General features: G+C 58.5%; 2 protein-coding genes across 11 annotated transcripts in view; one reads left to right on the top strand and one right to left on the bottom strand.

Annotated features, from left to right (window-relative positions):
- Positions 1-4,937: 4,937 nt before the first annotated feature.
- On the top strand, positions 4,938-6,912 carry LOC128919310 (transmembrane ascorbate-dependent reductase CYB561). The gene is made up of 5 exons (XM_054224558.1): positions 4,938-5,130; positions 5,333-5,431; positions 5,508-5,611; positions 5,713-5,870; positions 6,534-6,912. Exons 1-5 carry the CDS (start codon positions 4,938-4,940, stop codon positions 6,730-6,732), a joined length of 753 nt encoding a protein of 250 aa, XP_054080533.1. The 3' UTR covers positions 6,733-6,912.
- A 5,701-nt stretch (positions 6,913-12,613) lies between these two features.
- The window catches only part of TANC2 (tetratricopeptide repeat, ankyrin repeat and coiled-coil containing 2), a 336,817-nt gene continuing 329,848 nt past the window's right edge, over positions 12,614-19,582 (bottom strand). For all 10 annotated transcript variants that reach the window (XM_054224167.1, XM_054224164.1, XM_054224162.1 and 7 more), the window contains 2 exons: positions 18,303-18,403; positions 12,614-16,128 (listed from right to left, as the gene is read on the bottom strand). In XM_054224167.1, coding sequence (XP_054080142.1) covers positions 14,166-16,128; positions 18,303-18,403 — 2,064 coding nt within the window. In that variant the 3' untranslated portion in view covers positions 12,614-14,165. The remainder of the gene's footprint in view (positions 16,129-18,302; positions 18,404-19,582) is intronic.

Raw genomic sequence — 19,582 nt, 5'->3', positions numbered from 1 at the left:
GTCTTGCAAATTAACATTTCTTAGCAATAAAAACTTGATTTAGGAAGGAAAAAAAAAAACAAAAACCAAAACCAAAGCAGAAGAGGTTAGATCAGCAAAATGGTAATTTGATAATCTCATGCGCAGGGAGGGGAAGTTGCCTGTGCCGGGGTGGGGGTGAGCAGCCGGGGAAGGGCAGGAACTACTGGTTTTATGATGAATTATCAGTTGATGATGCTCCTATCGATCCGCTGGCGCTCAGCAGCCCAGGACAAACCCAGAATGGCTGTCGGGCTTGGCTGATAGCCGGGAAGCTGGAGCAGCCTCCGCTGAGCTGCTTCGACTAACTGATCTGCAGGATGCTGAGGCAGCCCCGAGCATCCTGGAGCATCCCGGAGCATCCCTGAGCATCCTGGAGCAGCCCCAAGCAGCCCCAAGCATCCCTGAGCCTCCCCGAGCATCCCTGAGCATCCCTGAGCAGCCCCAAATATCCCTGAGCATCCTCAAACATCCCTGAGCATCCTCGAGCAGCCCCAAACAGCCCTGAACATCCCCAAGCCCCGTGGATCCATGCCAGGACAGCCAGCACTGGCTCTGCCACCCGACCGGCACGTCACCATCCCAGCAGCGCAGGGAGGATTTCATTATTGCCAGCTCGGAGAAAGCTCAGGCAGATTTAATAAAGCCATTATGCCCCCGGCAATGTCTTTAATTAAAGAGCTGGTTACAAATGGCTCGCTGTTCCCCGGTAAGAAGAGGGTGCTGGCCAGTATTGAAGGGGCTCATTTGTCCCTGGATTGGCCACCGAGTCCCCTTGCAGGTGGCAGCGGATGGAGGGACCCCTCGTCAAAGGCTGCCATGTGTGACCCCTGGGTTTGTGCCTGCTTTGTGGATGGGACACGCAACCGTGTCCGTTTAATCACGTAGGGTTGAGGGCTGCAATGTCTTTTTGGCTGCTGAAAGTCGAAATAGTTTGGCTGGATGCTGCTGTAAACATTTATAAAGCTGTTCCTTATCGTATTACAACAGTGCTGTTCCCTGCAGGGGGTGAAGCTTTTCATCTTGCCAAGTATCCCAAAAGACGAACTGCCCCCCCCAACAAATTTCATCCGCTTGGAGGCTTTTCAGAGGGTCTCACAGCAGGGAAATCCTCCCTCCGCTCTGCCCAGATACCCGGCCGCCCCTTTCCAGCTGGGGCACAGCCCAACGGCTCAAGGTTTGCAGTTTATGGTGGCTTTTATGGCTTGGCTGATTAACTCTGGTGAACCATTTCCCAACAACCGCTGCAGTGATAAAGCCCGACCGCAGGCTGGGAGGCGGAGGCGGCTCCCGTGGCAGTGCCTTACGCAGCCTCCCGCTGCGGCCCGTTGTTCCCCGTGGGCGAAGGCTCGGGGTGGTAGCCCTGGGACTCTGCCCTGGGCTTCAGCGGGACCCGGACTTTGCTCTTGGTGCGACAAGTCTCCATCAGGCCCCGGGGCTGCACCGGGATTTCAGCTCTGCTGAATCACACCACGGGGGTGGTGGTGTGTTTCCAGCTCCTGGGGTTTGTGCCCCACAGCACAGGTGCCCAGCGGGGAGGAGAAGGTGATGGCGATGTCGCGGGGGGGAACCTCAGGAGGATCTTTGGGGTGCCTTTGCTCAGGAGGGTCTGAGGGGGTGACAGCAGCCTCGTGTGCCCAAGGGGAAGGGCCGGGGGGGACAACCCTGCACCAGGGGAGCACCGCATCCCCCCCCGCCACTCCAGGTCCCAGGACGCTCCGGCTCCCACGGGTGGTCCAGGGCCGAGGGTGCTCCAGACCCCTCCAGGTGTGAGGGTGCGCTGGCTCCCATGGGTGGTCTGGCTCGGGGGGTGCTCCGGGTCCCTCTGGGGATCCAGACCCGAGGACGGTGCCGATCCCAGCCGGTCCGTACCTGGATCCCAGGGGTGACCCAGGGCCGAGGTTGCTCCAGGTCCTCCCTCCCTCCCCCGGGCCCTGCGCACGGCGGGCTCCTGGTGACACCTAGTGGCACCGTGTGACACTCACAGACACACAGACAGACACACAGACACGGCGGAGGGGGCGGCCCGGGGGTGCTGCTCGCCCCGCTGCGCATCCCCGCATCCCCCGGGGGACCCTGCCCGCAGCGGGGCCAGGAGGAGCCGGGAGAGCGGGGGGACACCCCCTAAATTACCCCCCGTCTCCTCTCATATCCCATCTCCGGGCTTTTCTCCCTCGGGGATACGCCATGGGGGAGCGCAGGATGCGGCCGGAGGTGCTGGAGGGGACCCGGGGGTTGGGGTGCTGGCGGAGGTTGGGGGGGGGGTCCCCGGAGACATGTCACCCCCGCTGCCGTGTCCCCACCCACAAGGCCCACCCTGCAGGGGTGCTGCCTCCTGGCACATCACCCCGGTGCTGCTGATGGGATGCAGGGGATGATTAATTAAGCCAGATCCCTCATTAGTGCTGCCTAAATACAAATTAAGTGATGACAGAGCCGGTGTGCCCTGCACAGGGGATGGGGCCCCCGGGGGCCGATCCACGGAGGTTGTGGGAGTCCCTGGTTTGGGGCTGGGGGTGTTGCAGGGTGTGGGGGCTCAGGTGGGTGCAGGCAGGGCCTGGCACAGCTCAGGGCCGGGGGGGGGGGGGGGGGGGGTGGGTGGGGTGGGTCACGCATGTTTCCAGTGACTCACTCCCTTGGGGACCATCCCCACAATACACAGACATCCCCCCCCTACCCTTCATGGTGATATTCCCCCCCCCCCCCCCTCAATTTTGCAACCCCCTTTCCCTCTCTCCAGCCTGCAATGGCACCCTCCCTCTGTAGCGATGCTGGGGGTTTGCATCCCCCCCCCCAACTACGCTTTGCCATCGCTCCGTTGCCTTGCCAACGCGGTGGCTCAGACACTGTCACCGCTGGGCCTGGCGCAGGCAGCACCACCCGACACCCACAGGTAGGGCTGGGGGGTGGGGGGGGGGGGACACTGCGTGGGTGTCACCTCCAACCCTTCCCTCAATACATCCCCAGGCCCCCCAGTGCCGAGCTGGAGTGAGCCCCCTCCCCTGCATGAGCTCCCATCGAGAGCAGAAACGTCCCCCAAGCCCCACCCAGGGATTTTTTTTTGGGGGGGGGGGCCAGCCATAAGCCATGGTGAGGGGCTGCCAGGGTATGCAAAGTGCATGCACCATCCAAAACCCACACCCCACCCCACGCCCCCTCCCCCCCCAGGCCCCATCGGGAGGGTTTAATCGGAGATCACCCCCCTCCAAAAGCGGGGAGCGCTGGCTTTGCTCTGGGGTGGGTGGTGACTGGGGCTGTGCTTTCGGGGGGGGGTGCAGGGGGGGCAGAGACGCTGTTGCGGGGGCGGCGGGGGGGGGGGGGGGTGGGGGTGGAACGACACACACACACACACACAGAGGCAGGTCCCCCCCGCAGGATGGCTTTGTGAAGGGGCCCGGCTGCCTCCCAGCGCAGCCGGGATAGTTTTAGGGCTATCGGGCAACTCACAGAGCCCATTTCCAACAGGCACCTCCCTGTGCCCCGCTCCCGGTTCCCATGCTCGGGGGGGGTCGTCCCCTGTCCCTCTGTCCCCAGGGCAGCTGGGGACAAGGCTGTCCCCCTGTGCCGGCGGGGCCAGCTGTTTGCATCTGGCAAGAGGATGGGGCCACACGGGCACCCACTTGGGACCCCCCCCATTGCAGCCAGCAGCCCCCCCCCTCCCCCGGCAGTGATGAGGGTTTGGGGGGGCTGTTGTTGTTCAGGGAGGAGACGGTGCCCCTCGCTGCCCCCCCGACCCTGGCATGGTCCCCGCAGAGCATCCCATGCCCCCGGGCGGTGAGGCCTTTGCAGTGCAGCCTAATGGGATAAACCAATTCCCTTAACTCACTTATCCGGCTGATCCAATAAAGGTGGCTGGGAATAAAGTGTGTGCGTGGTCTTAATGCATGGCTGACTCCCTCCCCAAAGCCCCCCCCCCGTCCTGACAGCACCGTGGGTCTGTCTGCAGCAGCTGGCCGGGTGCTCCTCCCCAGGGGCAGCCGCAGCGGGGCCGGGGCAGAGGAGGGACGTTGGCCCCTGGGGCTGGGACGCGCTGGCCCTGGCTGGCGGGGAAGCAGGAGAGGTGGCCGTGCCGGTGGCTCTGATCCCCAGGCCAGCGGGGAGCATCGGGGGATAACCCGGCGCGGAGCGCAACGCGGGTGCAGGTGGGTTGTGGGGGCCGTGGGACGGCTCTCCGGTGTGGCCGCAGCGCGGTGGGTTAACGTGGGGTGTCCATTCCCCTCCCCAGCCTGGAGGGTTGCTCAGCCCCATGTCCCCAATGGCCATCGCTTTTGTCGGGGGGGGGGGTGGGGGGGCCCAAGCAACCTTGCTCATCCCTGCACTGCCTTCCTCTAGCAGGGTTTGGGTGGGGGGGGGGGTGTGTGTTTGTTGTGGGGCTCTTGGGGGTGGGTGAGGTGGGGAGGGGGCAAGGGTGGGACATGGGATGGGGATGGAGTGGGGGGGATCGGGATGGAGGGACGGGGATAGAGTGGGAGGGATGGAGGTGGAGTGGGAGGGATGGGGCTGGAGGGATGGAGCTGGAGTGGAAGGGATAGGGGTGGAGGGACAAGGATGGGGCTGGAGGGACAGGGATAGAGTGGGAGGGATGGGACTACAGGGTCGGGGCTGGCGGGACAAGGGCTGGGATGGAGGGACAGGGATAGAGTGGGAGGGATGGGGCTGGAGGGACAGGGCGGGAGGGTCGGGGCGGGAGGGACAGGGATAACGTGGGAGGGAGAGGGCCGGAGGGCTGTGCCGGGAGGGCTGTGAGGGCAGGGGCAGGCCGGGGGCAGGAGCGGGCCGGGCCGGGCCGGGCCGTGGCCGCCGGGAGCCGCCCCCGGGCGCGGTGACGCGGCGGCGGCAGGAAGCGGCAGGTGAGGGCGGTGCCGGCCGGCCCCCCCCCGGCCGCGCTCCCCGCTCCGCTCTGTCCCCGCAGGCCCGGCATGGACGGGGCTCCGCCGCCCGCCGGGCTCTCGGCCTACGTGGCCGTGTCGCAGCTGCTGGGGCTGACGCTGTTGGCCACCACGGGCGCCTGGCTGGGCCGCTACCGGGGCGGCGTGGCCTGGCACGGCCACCTCCAGTTCAACGTCCACCCCCTCTGCATGGTGCTGGGCATGGTTTTCCTCCAAGGTGACGGTGAGCAGGACAAGCGCCCTGTCCCCGCTGCAGCCTCAAAGCCCCCCAGACTGCGGCCGGGCGAAGGGGACAAAACGGTGACAAACAAGACAGGGAAGATGCTCCAGGACCACCCCGCCTGCCTGCAGCACCCCTGGGTGATGCGGGGTGCCGGGGAGGTGGGGGACCCGCTGTGGATGCTCATCTGCCCTCTCTCCATCAGCTCTCCTGGTCTACCGGGTCTTCAGGCACGAAGCCAAGCGCTCCACCAAGGCGCTGCACGCGCTGCTGCACGGCCTGGCGCTGCTCATCGCCCTCGTGGGTGAGCGGGCGCCGGCGCCGGGACGGGTGGACGGGGCTGGATCCGGCCCCCGGCGCTAACGGGCTCCTCTCCGCAGGCATCGTCGCCGTCTTCGAGTCCCACCGGAGCAAGGGCATCCCCAACATGTACAGCCTGCACAGCTGGTGCGGGATGGCCGCCTTCGTGCTCTACCTCCTGCAGGTGAGGGCTGGGGAGCCCCTGCCCCCCCCCCCCCCCCCCCGCTCCCCCCCCGGGGGGAAAAGGGACCCCACAGCGCCCCGTAACATCCCGTACCCCCACAGTGGCTCCTGGGCTGCGGTTTCTTCCTGCTCCCCCGCGCCTCCTTCTCGCTGCGCAGCCGGTACAAACCCCAGCACGTCTTCTTTGGCATCGCCCTCTTTGCCCTCTCCATCACCACCTGCTTGCTGGGCATCACCGAGATGCTCCTCTTCAACATCAGGTGGGTGACCAAGCTGGGTGGGGGGGAGTAGTAGCCCCCCGATCCCCCTGACCCCCAGCAAAGGGCTGCTCCAGCCCCATGGGGCAGAGTCTGGCCCCTGCTCAGGCCATGGCTCCTTGGCTATTAAATCTCCCCCTGAAGCCTTCAGTTCTGCTGCTGCTGAGTCACTTCCCAGATGGTGTTTAACAAGGGCTGGGTCCTGCGACAGCTTTTGTTGGGGGTGGGGATAAAATATCCACTGACTCCTTTCTGCAGACAGGTGTTTTCAGAGCCACCCTCCCCCCGGCCCGGGACGCTCATGTCCCCATGGCCTCTGCCCTTGGAGCTGGAGGACACAGTGACGGCCCCAACTCTACAGCCCCAGCACCGTGGGGATATGGCTGTGGGGCACCCCACCTCCCTCTGGCTGGGGGACCACACCTGGCAGGGGGGGTGCCTATAGCCCCGCTATAGGACTGTGCCCCCAGTTTTCTCTGCTGTCACCAAGAGTGTCCCTCCCCAGAGCGAGCAGCACCCAGGCAGTCACCTCTTGCTCTGATCTGGGGGAAAAGGACCTTTCCCAGGGAGTGTGCCCAGAGGATGAAGATGAGGAGGAGCTCCTAGCCAGGGTAGGGACAGGCCACCCACACCCTGAGGTCTGAGCATCCCCCTCTGTCCCTGCAGTGACTCCTACAGCCGCTTTGTGCCTGAGGGCGTCCTGGCCAACACGCTGGGGGTGCTGCTGGTGGCCTTTGGGCTGGTGGTGGGCTACGTGCTGACACGGGACGACTGGAAGCGCCCGCCACTGGCCGAGGAACTGGCCCTCTCCATGGACTTCAAGACCCTGACGGAGGGTGAGAGCCCCGGCGGCAGCAGCCAGTGATGTCCCCAGCTCCCCTGTCCCCGGCACGGGCACCTCGTGGTGGAATGTCCCTGTCTACCTCGTCCCCAGTGTCTTGGGGCTCTGACCGGCTCAGGGTGACGAGGACAGCTGGGGAAGGACACGCTTGTTGGTGTATCGCTGCCCATTGGGTTCAGCCTTGCTTGGCCTTAATCCTTCTCAGTTCTGTCCCACGCAGCCCCCGGTGACCCTCCGAGCCTGACCCCAGCCCCATGGGGACAGCGGTGCCACAGGCAGGGGCAGGGGCTGGCAGCATCGCTGGGGCACGAAGGACGGGGGTCCCTGGGCTCTGCCCTGCTCTGGGGGCCGGGGGGTGGGGGCCCAGATTTCTCCACTGCGAGCGGCCAAAGCCCACGGCCCATTCCCAGCGCCCACGGGCAGAGGGGATAGTTGCCATCACCCAGATTTCCCACTCTCCGGCAGCCCATTGGCCCCCAGCCCAGCCGCGCGTGGGGGCTGCTCTCCCCACAGGGCTCCCCAGGGGCTCGGAGCGACCCGGCAGCTGTGTGGTTCAGCATCTTCATGTCCGAAATGTTTTCCCCTGTCGTACGATGTGTTGTCTGCTCAGTGGATGCTCCTGACCCAATAAATGTTTGCAGCTAACCCTGTCCTCCTCCAGCTCATGGTTTCAGGGTACCCCAGAGCTCCCACGCGCCACGGGCAGCCGGGAGAGGAGCTGGGGAGGGCAGGTGGGATTTGGGATGGGATTTGGGATGGGATCATTCCGTCCGGGCCCCGTGCCATACATCCCGTGCTACAGAGCTCAGCAGTGGCTGCATGAGGGACCCCACAGGGATGTCTCCAGGGTCTGGCCATGCACTGGATGTGCCCATGGACCTGGGGGAGACCCACGGCCATGAGGAGGTGCGTCCCTGAGATGTGGGCTCGTCTCCTTTGCTGAGAGCGTCCCCTCTTCCTTCTGGGCTTCGGCACAGGCGGCCGCGCGGGCGAAGCTGCTGGAAACCTGAATGTCCCGATCCCAGCGCTGCAAAGCAAGAGCAGCCCCAGCAACGGCACAAGCCCAAGCCCAAGCCGGGGGTTTTTGCTCACCACAGCCCCTGGGTTTGGGCAGGGATGAAGCGAGGAGACGCTCGTGTTCTCGGGAGCTGCGGGGCTCCAGTGTCCACAGCACTGAGCTGTGCTTTCACAGAATGGGTTGGGTTGGAAGGGACCTCTAAAGGTCACCTAGTCCAACCCCCTGCAGTGAGCAGGGACATCTGTAACTGGATCAGGTCGCTCAGAGCCTCATCCAGCCTGGCCTTGAATGTCTCCAGGGATGGGGCCTCCACCCCCTCTCTGGGCCACCTGGGCCAGTGTCTCACCACCCTCAGTAGAAAGAACTTCTTCCTAATGTCTAAATTTCTGCAATTTAATCCAGAAAACTCCCTGATGCAGTTCCCTCCCCTATTTTATTAAGGCCCCTTTGCCAATTGCAGCAGCAGCGCTGCCTCCGTCCCCTCCTGCTCCCGGCGGTGCCAGGTCCCCATCCCCGTCCCCATCCCCGGGCAGTGACAGCCAGACCCGACCCTCGCACAGTCCTGACGTCCCCAGGTTATTTCCACGCCGAGACGACACACAGCACCCTCCTTCGTTCTCCGTAGTGTGAGAAAAACACCAGGCCAGATGCCGTTTCCAAGTGTTAACCATTTATAAATAAGTACATTTTTTCATACATACAGTTTTCATTGTACAGATTACAATCTGTATACATTGGGGGGGGGGAAGAAATGCATTCTTTTGAACTTTTCACATCTATCTCACAGCTCACATGTACAGACAAGAAAACTCTGCTCAAGCAAATACAGCAAAGGAAAAAATATGTTTTCTTCTTTCCTTATACATGAGAGGCGAAGGCCTCCGCTGTCGGCAGGGGCTGCTCTTCCCACTGCACGATATCACAACTGTGTGGTGTTCAATATATCAGTAGAGAGAACAGAACATGCATTGAATAATATACTGTACAGAGAAAGTCCTTTACATCAGAATTATAGAAAAGCTAAAGGAAAATTTAAGTGTCTTAAAGATCTTCCCAGCAAGTGTCTCAGAGGATGGCAACCAGGGAACTGTACAAAGCACAAGGTGCGTGTACTGTACGTGTTTGTACCAAACTCGGATCCTCTCGGATGTGAAGACAGAAGGGAGACAAAACGCTGAATGCAACACTATGGGAAAGAAAAGGCTGGAGGGGGGTGACACCGGCAGTACTGGCAGAGTCCACGCGAGTCTCTGGGTTATCGCTGGAGCAACAAAATGGGCTTGATGTAGCGCGCGGTGCTGCTCTCGGTGTCTGGCTTATCAGCGCACGGCGAGGCAGAACGGTGACCCCGTTCCCCGGGCGGGAGGGTCTCCCACCCGCCCAGCACGACCCCGACCCGCCGGAGGAGACGCCCCGCAGCCCCACCGCCGTCCCCGCCGGCGTCACCCGGCAGGGACAAAGTCTTTTGGCAAAGCAGCCCTCCATTTCCGCGACTCTAGGATGCGATCCCGTCGGACGGCACCCGGCTGCTGACTCCCCAGTACCGTGACAGCTAGAAAATGAGCAGGAGGAAAGGATACGGCGGATGGGTTTGGTGTCCCATTGGCTTTCCCGGTGACGGTCGCGCTAGCTGTGATTTCTCTCGGGTAGGTCTGTAAGAGTTGCGGTGAGATCCAGCTGTATAGTCAGGAGTTGGACACGAACGCATCTTGCTAAAGAATTGAGCCCTTAGTGGTTTATATTAGAAAAAAGAGTTTGATTGAATGAAAATCCAGCAATTATTCACACAAATCTGAAAAAAACGCAGATTAACTTTCAACCATTGTGCTTTGTGTCCAACACGCACCCCACCAGACTTCGCGGAGAGCAACCAGCACGGGGGTGAAGGCATTTATCTGCAGAGGTCCCAGCGGGTACAACAGCTCTTCCCCTAAGCCCTTGGTTACACACCGTTAATCCCGGTAGAAGAGTTATCTTGAATTCCCAAGACTTAAAGCAAAGTACAACCACCAAAGAGCTTGCGACAGCTCCCCGCGGACCCCCCCCTTGGCAAGGAAGGCGGAGGACGAGCAGGCACGCCGGCTTGCTTTTCTCGAGATAAGGCGGAGCTGGCACTTCGGTTTTAGCTAGACTTCTCCTGGGTAACCCTGAATATACAGCAACCCTCGTACGAGGGGACGGAATCGCTCCAAATTCAGTAGCCACCCTGGTTCCGGACCTAACCCAAGTATGGCTCAGGTGTCGGTCATACGCACACCCCACGCTCACACTAGCCACGCGGTTTTTCTTTACAGCCAGGTTAAAGGAAAAAAAAAACCCCAAAGTCCAGTGCTCAGACGGGCACCGCAGACAGACAGACGGACAGACAGACGCAGCCCTGGGTTTGTCGGGAGCCCTCCCCAGCAGCCACGCAGAGACGGCGGCTCAGGCTGTGCGGTGACGGATCCCAAGGGATCTGTCCCTGTAAACCCCTCCCTTTCCCAAGCACCAACGACTATTTTGCAAGCCCTCCCCAGTGGGGACCCCTGTGGAGCCCCCCACCAGGCGGGTGTCCCCTCCCCTGGGACCGGAGCATCCTCCCAGCCTGGGAGACAAAGAAGAGACGGCGAACCCCCCCGGGGATGCGGCAGACACCCACACCCGACGCTGGGAGAGAAGATTCCAGCTTTGCGGCGGCTCTCGGAGCAGCTGCGGGCAGAGGACGGGAGACACCTGGTGGGACGGCCGGACAAATACAGGGCTCGGCTTCAGCATCGCCTCCCCAGCGCACCCCAAGAACCAACCCCAGAGGTTCCAATATCATCAAAAACCCGGTTTACTCGGTGCACGTAAGAATCCCACTCGCTCGCAAGACGGGGGCTCGCCAGCGGTGCCACTGCAGCCGGGGAGGGGATGGAGGCGCCGGCTGGCAGCATCGCCCCACATCTTAATCACTCAAAAAGGGTAATTAAGCGCGTGGCACGGATGGACAACACAACACCGTGTCTGAAACACTGTGCCTGCTCCCGCAACGCGGCCCGGGCTCGTCGGATGGAGATCTGAGATGACAGGGTGAAGGGACGTCAAGCGAGATCCCAGCCCCGTGTACAGCAGCGCTCCGCAACGGGACCCCGCACGGCAGCACAACGCGCAACCACCTCGGCGTCCTCCTCCGGGCCAAATCCCAACCCTGACTCTGAGGACACGGGGCGGGGGTGTGTGTGGAAAGAACGGCTTTTCCAGGGAGAGGTGTGCTCCTTACCCACCCGGGGACTACAGCAGCCATCCTGCCTCAACCGTCCCTAAGAGAATTGCTGGGGAAGCGCTTTAAAACCACTGCAAATAATTTTGTATTTAAAAATTACTCAATCTGTCGATGCTTATATACAAGAGTCAGTTCTTGTGCTATAAATGTTATGATTCATTGCTTAGTTTCTTTTCTTTTTTCTTGGTTTTTTTTTTGAAAAATACACTAAGAGACAAGAGCTGTTTTGCTATTTTCTAATGAAGACACTACTCACGCTTAAATATCCAGTATTTATCATAGTAACAAATTCAAACAGTAAAGTGCACCCATTTACAGAGAGAACAGATGGAAAACCATTAGTGCAAGAATCCTGTGAAAAATGTAACACGTGGTATCGTGAAAAAACCTGCACGCCGCAGTATTTAAGCCTTCTTTCAGCTTGGTGTTTGTGGTAGAAGTGTGAGCTGTTTTCTTTTTTTCCCTTAAAACATCTTCATAAACCCAAAGAGTTACACACAGAAGCGCTGTGGGGGGACGTTTCGGAGGGGCAGTACTGGGAGCACAAGGCAGTGAAGAGCCAAAGCAAAGCACGGGGGGTTCTGGCATCGCCGCTCCCCGACCGTCCCGTTGGCATCTCGGCGGAGAGAACCGGCTGACGGCCGGAGCGCATCTTGCTCGGCCGTACCAAATAGGGACGGGGCGGAATTTGGTTAATTTTTTTCCTTTCAAAGAAGCAACTAAAGGGTAGGAAGCCACTCACTGGTTCGGGCAAGCTGGAGGATGGGAGGCGTCGAGCGAAAGCAACTGGTGCTGCTCCCGAGCCATGTCGGAGCTAGAGGCGCACTGTACGCGGAGGAGGAGAAACCGGTTATTCCTCAGAAAGCAGAACACGCTGCTTCAAAAAAACGAAAGCGAGGAAGAAAAAAAATAATCAGCAGACCCCCTTTGCAAGGAGAGAGATAGTGCACGGAGCTGAGCGTCCCCGCGGCCGTGGGGGGTCTCCCAGTCCTGTCCCCCCCCCCCACCTTACAGAGCCCTGTAATAAAGCAAAGAGTCAGCGCTTCGCACCTCCAGAAAGAAAACACCAAACTCAATCCAAATACTGGCTTGGACAAATACCAAAGAGCCCCAAAGGGCACAAAGGTCTCCAAACCCCATGGAGGAATTCCTCCTCTCCCCCCCCACCCCCGAACGCTCTCACCGTGTCTATGAGACACAAAAGCCTCCACCGTCCCAAGATGTGCACGTCCCGGTTTGCTCGGAGCAAATTAGGCAATGAAACAGCGACGAGATGTGCCGACCCACACGCAGACACCAAAAAAACCCCAAAAAGCCCCATTGAAGCCAGGGTTTGCGAAAAAGTTTCGGGCCAAGTCCGCATCTGGTGTAAATGGATGTAGCTGCACTGGTGTCGCGCTGGGGATATGCTCATTTACACCAGCGGAGGTTGGAACCTCACGATTTGGTTCGAGAAGTCTGGCGATCTCTGCGCGTAGCCCTTTGGAAAGACCGAAAGGTATCGCTCCTCCTGCTCAGCGCTGCCGTCGCTCCGAGAGCCGATGCGAGGGAGGATCAGCACGGGCAACAGGCACTAACTCGCTTTAAAACAAGCTACAGCGTTCATCGCTCCCCCTCCCCTCCCTCCCACCCTTCGCCCTGAAAAGGCAGATTACGAACCCGCCAGTAATAAATGAAGCTGTAAAGAAAGTCCCTCCACCACCCCCCAAAAAAAAATTTCAGAGAATAACTGAGAAATTATTGAAAATCCCATATGAATAATTTTGGAAGCGTCCCCTGCTTTTCATGCTGTCTTGACGTGATTTGCATTTGATTTAAAAAACAAACAAACAAAAAACCAAAAAAGTAAAAATCCCAAATCAAACAATGTCCCAAAACAGATTGCATAAATAAATTATAAATATCTCTTAACTACAGGTCCTTAAAAAGCAGAACACGGTCTCTCCCATTTACAGGTACGGAACGCGGCGATCGCTTTCCAAGATTTCGGGAGCGGATCTTAGCGGAGCGCAGCCCTCGCTGCGGCACCACCGGCTGCCCGGGCGGGAGCGAGCCGCAGGGGACGGACGCTGCGGAGGGACGCTGCGGGGCTGGGTTTGCAGAAGGACCCTTCCTGTCTCGGGAACCATCGTGCCACGTTACGCACCCTCATCGTAAAAAAAAGTTAAAAAAAAAAAAAATCCAACATTGCTATTTGCCTCCTTGAATACCATTTTCTAAGTCAGGTTTTGGTTCTTCCTTGCAAGTAAAAAAAAAAAAACAAAAACCCACTAAATCAACCCCCCCCCCCCCCCCCCCCCCCCCGCAATGTTAAACCGTCCCGGAGAAAAACGCGGTGCTGTGTGTGAGGTGCAGCCGTCTGCTAACGGCGAGAAGAAGAAGTTGTCGCGATCCCAGTTCGCGCGCAAGAGGTTTCTGGCCAATTCCCTCGGCTGATTAAAACCCCTACGAAGGACCCGCTTTAATCACTCAACGCTTGTAAAGTGCCCCAGGGCGAATCGGCGTCGGTGGGGGGGGACACGCAGCCGGCAGGCAGCCTGCGAAGTAGCAAAGCATGGTGTGTCCCCCGCCCCTTCTGGCCCGTGATGCCATCAAACAATGAAGGAATCCAATTCGGATTAAACCGCTACAAACCAGATGAAGCGGGATGGTTATTGTGCATAGCTACTCGGTATTGGAACGCCTCGTGCCCTTGCTCGCCGCGGGCGATTTGCTCTTTGGGGGCAAAAAGCCAAAGGACCCGGCTGGCACGGGGACCTGCGGATGCGGCCTCGGGAAAGGCTCCTGTGATCCCTGCTCTGCTCCCGCTAGGAATTCCCATCAGAATAGAGTAAGAGCTCATCGAGACAAAAGAAACTGATTTAAATAGAATGCGATTGTCTCTTGAAAAAGTGCCGATTACCTCCCGCTGCGTAGGGGATATTTCTGGACCACCCCGCACCACGTACTAAGATATCCTGGTTGGGAATTCAGCTGGAATTGGGCAAACCGTACTGGCTCAGCTGATGTTGGCTTCACGGTCAGCTGGGGAACGAAAGGGCTGGAGCACGTGCATGGCTGTCTGACCACCACACAAAGTACCGGAGAAACTTGGTCATGTAGCTACCAAAGAGAAATAAAAATAATAATATGCATGGAAATCAAGCTTGGAAGTGTGTGCTGAAAACATGAGGGTCTTACTCCAACAAGCGTCTTTTACACATTAGACTCCACAAATGGTCTCTTTGGTTTGATTGGGGATGTCTGCCCCTGCCTGGAGTCCCTGGAGAGCTGCCTGTACAGGTTGTCCTGGTAGGCCTGTGCCACTGGCAGTGTCCTTGCCACCTTGACGTCGGGATACGAGGAGGCTTGGGTGACTCTCTCCAGGAGGTCTCCCCGGGACCCATTGGCCAGCATCCCATGGGGGCTGTAATAGTCTTCCTCTAGCAAATGGCCATTCTGTGCATTGTTGGTTTTGTTATAAAAGGCAATGTTGCTGATTGAAGAAGGCGGGCTAAATGATTCCGGCTGGGGGAGGTTGCCAGGAGACGTAGGACTAATGACAGTGTCCACTGACGACACGGCCCAGGTCCGGTTCTGCTGATGGAGATGGGGGTACTGCTGAGTCCGAGCGGTTTTATCTATGATTCCCATGAACGGCGTGGTCCGGGAACGGGCTGGCTCGCTGGGGTAACCCCCCTGCGTGGGAGAGACCGGAGAAAGTTCATCGCACGATCTGTCATAAGCTGGCTTGAGAGGAATCTCCATTTGCTGAATCGAAGCAGAAGGGCGGAAGTTGGGAGTCAGGTTGGAGGTGGAGGAGATGCTATTGCTGGAAGGAGAGAAGCGGAGGCCAACGCTCTGAGAGTGGAGCAGGGGCCTTGGAGTTGGAGGATGAGGCTTTATTTCGCTGGGATTAACTGAGATGGGCCTTCTTATGAGATGAGACACATCTGGAGAGCCCAGCTGGTTGGCGGGGAGGGAAGAACGTTCCAGGTCAAGCTTCGAGTGACACACCGGATAGTAGGAAGCGGACTGGCTTCGCCCGATCTGAGGTGTCTGGCTGTATCTCATACCCCCCCTGTACGCCGAGGACGGTCTCTGCGGAAGGTCTTCTTTGGCCAACCCTCCGTGCTGACAGATCGCTCCTGCGCTGAGGCTTGCCTGAACGTGCTGCACTGGTCTGCTGTCACCTACGATGCCGCCGATGGAGCCCTGGTAGACCAACCTGCTCTGGCTAACCCCCATTTCCCCTGATGCCGACTGGTACTTGCTGGCCATCGAGTGGGCAACCTGGCTGTAAGCACCGGTTGGGATTACAGTACTCGAATGGACGGCGGAGCTGGGCTGGTTGCTCCTCACGATCTGCGCCTTGGCTGGCTGCAGCCTCAGCCCCTGCTGTGGCACAGCCACGGGGAGCTGGGGCATCTGGAAGGACCTCTGTGTCATCTTGGACAACGGAGACTTCGGTCTACCGGGGAGCTGGCTGACTCCGCTAGGTTCTTGCTGATAACGAACCGGGGAACCGGACTGTGACCTATAAACGCTCATGCTTTCTGCTGGGGGGCTGGCGCGATACTGAGGACCTCTACGAAGAGGAGAAGGTGGTGGGCTTTGATATTCCTTCCCTTGGCTTCCAACAGGAGGTGGGCTGAAGCGGTAAGAGGAGCCCTGGTGGGCAGGGGACGTGTGCGGAGGACTGGGTCTATAATGCGAGTTTTGGTGCGTCGGAGACAGAGCAGGAGACGTGGACTGGTACCCTTGTCTGGTTGGTGAACCCACGGAGCTATTGGACCTGAAATCAAAGACCTGATGAGAGCCAAGAGGTGAGCCAGAAATATAGGCTGAGTCCCTGTGAGCTGGGGACGGGGGCGGGCTCTGGATGATGGGCAGCCCTTGGTTCGGCCTGGACTCTGTCTGCAAGCCAATGGAAACGTTCTCTACATCCTGCTCAAGGTACTCCTCCTCAAAGATGTCTTGCACAGAATAGAGCTCTTCGTGCTGGGCTTCGGGCTCAGGCTCCACCGGGAGCGGCGGCGGCGGCGGCTGCTGCTGCTGCTGCTGCTGCTGCACCTGCCTGCACTCCTCTTCCACCCGCATCAGCAGCCGCTGGATCTCACGGTTGTTGGGACACAGCTTGATGGCCTCGTTCAGGTCCTCCAGGGCTGCTGAAAACTGCCTGCTTGACAAAGGGACAGAAACGAGAACTGAAATTACTCTGGATTTGAATGGAGCCCTTCTCGGAGGCTCCTGCGGGTTAAGCGGCTTGTCCGTGTTACTGAGGGAGACGTCTGTGATTGCTACCGCGGGCTGCGTCTCTCAAACTCTGCCTCATGCGCCTCCCTCAGACTTATTTTATCCAAACTGAAGGAAAACACCGCCAGCCATGCTGCGGAAGAGGGGAACAGAGTCCTGAGATGGCACAACCCAGACTAGCAAAGACGCCCGTCCTCTGCGGTGCATGTTACGGGCTAATTAATTACTCCTCACAGCACCACCATGGAGCTTTGCCCCCGCGTTCGCAAAGGGGAAACCAAAGCACCACTAAGGAAGAGCCAAGCTCACCACTGCTGTAAACAAGCAGAGCGTTGACGGAGTTGCAACCGCTCGCGCCAGTGAAAATTTAACTTCTGCCTGATGCCAAGACCACACAGCGTCAGGGCTGGCTCCAGAGCTCAGGGGCTCCCACGGGTCAGCGCTTTGGGCAAGGCTTGTCTCTCCGATTTTGCAAGGGATTTGGCTAACGTCTTCAGAAGGAAGGAACAGAGCCCCTTTCGGGAGCCTGCAGCCCCCCGGGGAAGCCTTTGCAAGGGAAAGGCTGGGAGGAGTCAAAGGGAGGGGGGGGCTCGGGGAAGGGGGTTGTCATTTACAGGGACACTTGGCTTTTGAGCAAAACCAACTGTTTGAACAGGATTGCCCTCTGGGGGAAGGATGATCACCGGGGGAAGGATGATCACCGGGGAAAGCTCCCCAGCACCTCCCAGCCCCAGCCTAAGCTTTTGCGCAAGCCACTGAGAACCAGGTGGAGGAAGGAAAAGCCTCCTGTTCCCCGGACTGTGCTGACCTCGGGGTGCTGCCGGGCACCAACTGGGAAACGAAGGAGAAAAGCCAAAATGGTAATGGTTTCTGCTGGAGAGATCTGGGAGAAAAGGACCCTTGTACGCAGGGAGGCTGATACCATCTGGGGAGGAACCCAGCTCTTAGGCTTCCTTACAAGTGTTTTGGAAACAATGGAGAGGAAAACCATTAAAGGAAAGGCATTAGGTCAGTGCGGCTCAGCGAGCAGGACTTCTCTGCGGTAACAGAAGGTCACGGCTTCACCTCCCACATCAGGACCCAGCGGACCAGGCAGCCCAGCGTCAGCTGGGCCAGGAGGCCGGTTCCACACATCACCTCCAGCATGGAAGGTCCAATGGTGCTGGTGGTGTCTGCTGAGCTACGATGTTTGCACAGGCGGACTCGACACACCTCCGGCTACTGGCAATTCTCCACGCTGCCATCCAAGGCATTTCGGCTGCCGTTTACAACTGAGACGACAGCGCGTCCGGCCCGTGAGCATATGACTCAAAGGCAAGGCCTCCTGCTCATTTCGGAATGCCACTGATCGCTTTTGAAATTAATCTAACCTCACATCCTTTAGCCTTCAGGGAGGTTAAGGAGGGAATGCTCCGGGCTCCAGCTGAGATGCGGAGACCCCAGCGCTGGAGCCCTCTACAAGCTGGTTGCGGTGCTGGGAGCACAAGCCATGGCTAAGAGCTCACTGGCTGGCGCTTGCCTGCATGGCCACTGCCATCAGCAGCTTCTGCCTCCCCCAAAGTGCTGTAGGACAGAGAGATTCACAGGTTCTAAGGCCAGAGGAGATCACTGTGATGAATGAGCCTGCCCTCTCGCGTAACACAGGCCACAGCGCTTCCATGAGTCATATTTTGCTTCAAGTCCAAATAGTGGTTGAACCGAAGTGTCTTTTTTTAAAAGAATACCCAATCTTGGTGTAGTTAAGATGTTCAGACAAAGTTCAACTAAGGCGAACCTCTCAAAACGTTGGCATTCAGCCCTCTCCAGAAACTACCAAGTTAGTAGTAGGGAGGGAGGGCGCTACTTGGGAGTTTGAGAGGTTTGTGATCTCATTAATGAATGTCCCTTTGCCATTTAGAATCATAGAATTGCTAGGGTGGGAAGGGACCTTAAAGATCACCTAGTTCCAACCCCCCTGCCATGGGCAGGGACATCTCCCACTAGACCAGGTTGCTCAGAGGGGACCCTGGTACGGTTTTTGCATGGGGGATGACTACATCAGCCTGGCCAGGCTTGAAGAGAGCAGCCCCTCGCGCTTTTCTCTCTCTCGCTCCTCACCTGCTGCTGCGCTTGGCCCTTGCTCTTGCATAGTAAGCTTCGTAAGATTTCGGTTTCAGCTCCAGTGCTTTAGTAGCAAATTCCTCCGCCATTCCAAAATCCTGTCGTTACAATAGGTGTGCAGGTAAGTAATTGAATAGATAGAGAAATAAAAAATATATGCAGTTTGGGAAGAAAGCAAACTTAATACGGACATTTATTTTGCATGTAAACTCGGAAAACTTGATGGTACTGGAATGTTTCACGTGGATTCGACATCATTTATGGCCAGAAAACTATGATGGCATGTCCGAAGACTCAAAGCCCTCTCCTAACGCCGGATGCTGTCAGCACCCACAGAGGCCAGCGTGCCACTGGCTCCGTTCTCACTGATTGTGTCCCCAACAAGGGCATGCAACCCCTCTCCAACAACCTACAGCCTTGAGGAAACATCTGGTCTCGCAGAGGCTGGAATGTTATCTCATGAAGGACTTTTTCCACAGTTGAAAGCAATAGGAAACCTTTCCCACGCCCTCCGCTTCCCACTCTGCTGCACACTGACACACTTCGAAGGGGCCGAGTAAAACTGCACATGAAGGAAGGGAGTACGGTGTCTCGGTAGCTACAAACAGGACTCACCTGGCAAAGGCCTCTCACCAGTCCAACCCGTTCCACTGCTCCTTGCCTCTCCCTCCCCTGGGGTGGGAGAGGGTGACAGCACGGGCTGGAGACCGCCCTGGCTGCCTTCGAGTGGCAGTGCCGTGAGACTATGAGCTACAGCTCAAACCCTGCCCGCTCTCCTCCCTCGCCTTGTCCCGAATGCTTCACGGACCACTAGGCTCAAGCTGGGCGCTTGCAAAGGAGACCTCTTCCCCGTGGAGGGGCTTTCATGTTGCAACCAAACACAATTTTGGCTTGCTGACTTGGGCTGTGACCCTGAGTAGCACTGGGAGAACGCACCGAAGCGCTCCTCATTTGTTCAAGAAGTCAGTAAACAAACTCCACCTTGTAGAAACAAAGTTCACGAGCACACAGATGGCGGCTCAGACTGCACGGAGCTGCCACGTGCGAGCGAGCAGGGTCAGCTGGACCTTAGCAAAAACCCAGGGTGAGGTTTAATCTCCCCTAAGGAGAGCTCGCTATCTGGATGCCCTGCCTGGGGAAGCTCATACTTTGATTTGTACCTTCAGTAGCAGTCACTGAAGAGATATCGCCTAAGAGACTAAACTGGGAATGCAGTCAAGAGGCAGGTATCTTTTATGGTCTCGTCCACAGATGCAAAAACTGCAGGAGCAATGACA

This window comes from Rissa tridactyla, chromosome 19 (assembly GCF_028500815.1).
Source record: "Rissa tridactyla isolate bRisTri1 chromosome 19, bRisTri1.patW.cur.20221130, whole genome shotgun sequence".
In the NCBI taxonomy this organism is placed as follows: domain Eukaryota; kingdom Metazoa; phylum Chordata; class Aves; order Charadriiformes; family Laridae; genus Rissa; species Rissa tridactyla.
The sequence above is the reverse complement of the archived record's forward strand: the minus strand, read 5'-3'. Positions and strand labels throughout refer to the sequence as shown.

Coding starts and splice junctions, on each gene's coding strand:
- LOC128919310 (XM_054224558.1), top strand. CDS start 4,938: ATGGACGGGGCTCCGCCGCCCGCCGGGCTCTCGGCCTACGTGGCCGTG. Junction 5,131..5,332: donor GGTTTTCCTCCAAGGTGACG/GTGAGCAGGACA, acceptor TCTCTCCATCAG/CTCTCCTGGTCTACCGGGTC. Junction 5,871..6,533: donor ATGCTCCTCTTCAACATCAG/GTGGGTGACCAA, acceptor CTGTCCCTGCAG/TGACTCCTACAGCCGCTTTG.